Genomic DNA, 4,246 nt, shown 5'->3' with positions numbered 1-4,246 from the left:
ATACAAAAATTAGCTGGGCATGGTGGTGGGCACCTGTAATCCCAGCTACTCGGAAGGCTGAGGCAGGAGAATCCCTTGAACCTGGGAGGCGGAGATTATGCCACTGCACTGCAGCCTAGGCGACAGAGTGAGACTCCGTCTCAAAAAAACAAAACACACAAAAAAACAAACAAAAAAACTTTTACAATTTGTAGCTTTCTTCCTCATCAAACCCCGTTTTAAGGCACAGACCATGTCCCAAACCCTAGTGTGCTATTCTGTTCCCAAAGGTGCAATCTAAAATGTCAAACACTGTCAGCATAAAAACTAAGACCATTCACTGGCCTAAAAGTCAAACAGTGAAATATGCTCTTTAGCAAAATATTTAGTTTTGTTTTTTTTTTTTGAGAGGGAGTCTCACTCTTGTCACCCAGGTTGGAGTGCAGTGGTGTGATCTCAGCTCACTACAACCTCTGCCTCCCGGGTTCAAGAAATTCTCCTGCCTCAGTCTCCCAAGTAGCTGGGATTACAGACGCCTGCCACTACGCCCGGCTAATTTTTGCATTTTTAGTAGAGACGGGGTTTCTACTAAACCATGTTGGCCAGGCTGGTCTCAAACTCCTGACCTCAGGTGATCTGCCCACCTCAGTCTCCCAAAGTGTTCGGGTTACGGGTGTGAGCCACTGTACCCAGACAAAATATTTAGGTTTGAAATGAAGAGCTTGATGCTTCTCACCAGTTGGACAACCACCATATGAAGATGGAAGTTACATGCTGACAAAAAGATTGCGTTTTTATGTTTTGCCAGGTCAGTCTTGGAGCTCAACCCAGCCTTTGGGCACGAGGGCAAACATATCATTTGAATGATCTACAGCCACATGGAGCCTCTTCAGAAAGTTCTGAAGTCTCTCCACGCGGACAACCTGGAGGTGTATTAGGTTAGGAGTCCTCTTGACAAGAGGAGGCTAGAAAGGAGCACCAAGCATAAGCAAGAGTGCTATGCAAAAAGAAGCAACAAAAGGCTTCCGCTTACTCACTTCGGTCTCTAAGAACCAAGGTTCTCTTTTCACGCTTCCCGGGTTCATGTGAGTTAGTTTTCACAATGGACGCAGTGACCTCAGAAGGAGGGTGAGGATTGTGGAAAGCTGGGGAGGGCACACTGTGGGCCATGGTGCCGACAGCACCTCCAGCTGCAGCAGAGGGCCTCGTGTGGTCATATCTAAACAAAACACACAGCAGATGCATTACAGACATGCCATCCACACACATCCCCACACTCCCCAGATGCCAATGGCCCTCCTTCTGCTGCACTTGTTGAGGTGAAGAAAGCAGCCATCTTTTCCAATATTTAAACTCTAACAGGATTATCGATTAACAGATGCTTGGCAATTCAGTGTGAGGGGGACATTTGCTATCTATCACCTATGCTTAAGTGTCTCTGTGGGACTTGAGTGGGACAGATACACAGCTCCAGACCACACAGAGAGCCTGAAAGTTCCAAAGAGATGTTGAGCTGAAATCTCCTGATGCCTGACTGACCCAGTATTCTTTTGAGCAGGAGTCCCCAAAATGCTGACAAGGGCCAATGACCTCTCCCTGACTGTCTCTCTCGGCACTCATTGGCAGGGGGAGACCAAGGTGGGCCTACTTCCATCATCTCCCACTGCACTGCATAGAAAATGGAGGAAAGGAAACTTTGCAGCCTAGGAAAGAAAAGATCAGCTCTGCACTACAAAAGCACGAACAAGTTTCTGGACTTGTGTACAATTTTATAACTATATATTCGTAAGAATAAGGCTGAAAAGTAGTTTTAAAAAATGAAAATTAGGCGGGCACGGTGGCTCACACCTGTAATCCCAGCACTTTGGGAAGCCAAGGCAGGCAGATCATGAGGTCAGGAGTTAAGACCAGCCTGACCAACATGGTGAAACCCTGTCTCTACTAAAAATACAAAAAAAAAATCAGCCAGGTGTAGTGGCAGGTGCCTGTGATATCAGCTACTTGGGAAGCTGAGGCAGGAGAACTGCTTGAATCCTGGAGGCGGAGGTTGCAGAGAGCCAAGATTGCGCCACTGCCCTCCAGCCTGGGCCAGTGTGCGAGTCTCTCTCTCAAAAAAAAAAAAAAAAAAAAGAAAAGAAAATTAGTTTTAGGGTACTGAAACAGGTTTTAAATTTATTTGCCATACTTTCTGTAATGTTGTCATATTACTTTTACATTAAAACTTCCCCCTTATCAAGACCCATTCTCCAAATGAAATCAGTGTCACAGCTGGAGCCTGTCGCAGAGTCCTTGCCTGCACCGAGTTCCATAGGCACAGTAGCCCTTCTGGTAGTACTTGCAGATGGTGGACGGCTTGCTGTTTGCCAAGTCATGTGAGAACAGGCACTGACTTCCTTCCCGACACACACCATGCATAAAATACCTGAAGAGACAAGCACAGGCATACAACTTTCAGAAGCACATTTGGCTTTATAAAATCAGCTTTTTCTTGAACCTAGCATACAAATATTTACCAAGTATATATTAGGTATAAAGGCTCTATTAGGCACTGGAGAGAGATCTATATATTTCCTTGATTCTACAACAGTGATTTCAGAGGCACTACAACTGATTCAATGACAGCTTTTCTGGAAGAAAAGCAAACAATCCCATATATTTCTATGTGAAGATATATCTTCCTGATTTGAGATATGTTCAACGTGAGCCACATAATTGAGAAAATACTCTGTGAAAAACTGTTCTCTCTGTCTCAAGGAGCTTAAAGGGCATGACTAATGAAACCAGAAGATCTGGGTTCAAGACCCAGCTCTGTCACTTAAGAACATGTCACAAAACCAACGTCCCTGGGCCTTGCTACCTTTCCCTATAAAATGAAGATTATACTACCCACTGAACTGGTTGTGGTGAGGATCAAATACCATCATGTGATATCAAAAGATATACACAGATGCTCCTTGACTAATGATGGGGTTACATCCCAATAAAGCCATTGTTTTCTGTTTTGAGATGGAGTCTCTCTATGTCACCCAGGCTAGAGTGCAATGGCACAGTCTCAGCTCATTGCAATCTCTGCCTTCCGGGTTCAAGCGATTCTCCTAGCTCAGCCTAGGCTACCTTACTTATGCTCAGAACACTTACATTAGCCTACAGTTGGGCCAAATCATCTAACACAAAGTCTATTTTATAATAAAGTACAGAATAATCTCATGCAATTTATTGAACACCATACTGAAAGTGAGAAACAGAAAGGTTGTATGGGTACTTGAAGTACAGTTTTTAATGAAAGCTGTTTCTGATACATTGTTTCAGATGCATCAGAATATCAGATGTATCACATGTTCTGTATCAGAATATTCCACTGAGATATCAGATCCTGGCCTTGAAGGAATAAGTGGTACAGGAATACCTGGGAGGCATTCTAACTCTGTCCAGCCAGGGTAGAGAGACCTCAGTGAATACTCAAACAGTAGAGACCCTAGATGAACATGCCTTGATATTAAAGATAAACTAGGCTGGGCGTGGTGGCTCATGCCTGTAATCCGGCCGAGGCAGGCGCATCACCTGAGGTCAGGAGTTCAAGACCAGACTGACCAACATAGAGAAACCCTGTCTCTACTAAAAAAAATACAAAATAAGGGCCAGGCGCGGTGGCTCATGCTTGTAATCCCAGCACTTTGGGAGGCTGAGGTGGGCGGATCATGAGGTCAGGAGATCGACGCCATCCTGGCTAACATGATGAAACCCCGTCTCTACTAAAAATACAAAAAATTAGCTCGGCGTTGTGGCTACCGCCTGTAGTCCCAGCTACTTGGGGCTGAGGCAGGAGAATGGCGTGAACCCGGGAGGCGGAGCTTGCAGTGAGCCAAGATCGTGCCATTGCACTCCAGCCTGGGCAACAAGAGCGAAACTCCATCTCAAAACAAAACAAAACAAAAAACAAATGAAACTTCTAGAAGTGAAAAATACAATGTCTGAAATGAGAATTACATTAGATGAGTTTAGTAGATGGGATACTACAAAGGAAAATATCAGAATACTTAAAGACACAGAATAGAAACCATCTGAGAGAGAGAGAGAGAAACAAACTTTTGCTTCTGACTACCAAGGAGCATGGATCTTGGCTTCTCACTGTTAAGGAAAAAAAAAAAAAAAAAACCCCAACTGGAAAATGATACAATTTATGTGAAACAACTGCTTTCAGACAATAGAAAAAAGGACTGGTCCTCAAGAGAAGGAAAACACAGGAAGTAAGCCCCATATGTAGTCT

At 44.2% G+C, this 4,246-nt stretch overlaps 1 protein-coding gene across 3 annotated transcripts in view; it reads right to left on the bottom strand.

Annotated features, from left to right (window-relative positions):
- MKRN2 (makorin ring finger protein 2) overlaps window positions 1-4,246 on the bottom strand; it is a 27,934-nt gene that overhangs the window by 12,727 nt on the left and 10,961 nt on the right. For 2 of the 3 annotated variants that reach the window (XM_011983599.1, XM_011983598.1), the window contains 2 exons: window positions 2,273-2,401; window positions 1,017-1,198 (listed from right to left, as the gene is read on the bottom strand). In XM_011983599.1, the coding sequence (XP_011838989.1) occupies window positions 1,017-1,198; window positions 2,273-2,401 (311 nt within the window). The remainder of the gene's footprint in view (window positions 1-1,016; window positions 1,199-2,272; window positions 2,402-4,246) is intronic. The other variant, XM_011983600.1, reaches the window with a different exon arrangement.

This window comes from Mandrillus leucophaeus, unplaced genomic scaffold (genome assembly GCF_000951045.1).
Source record: "Mandrillus leucophaeus isolate KB7577 unplaced genomic scaffold, Mleu.le_1.0 Scaffold252, whole genome shotgun sequence".
In the NCBI taxonomy this organism is placed as follows: domain Eukaryota; kingdom Metazoa; phylum Chordata; class Mammalia; order Primates; family Cercopithecidae; genus Mandrillus; species Mandrillus leucophaeus.
This window is presented reverse-complemented; position numbering and strand designations above follow the sequence as displayed.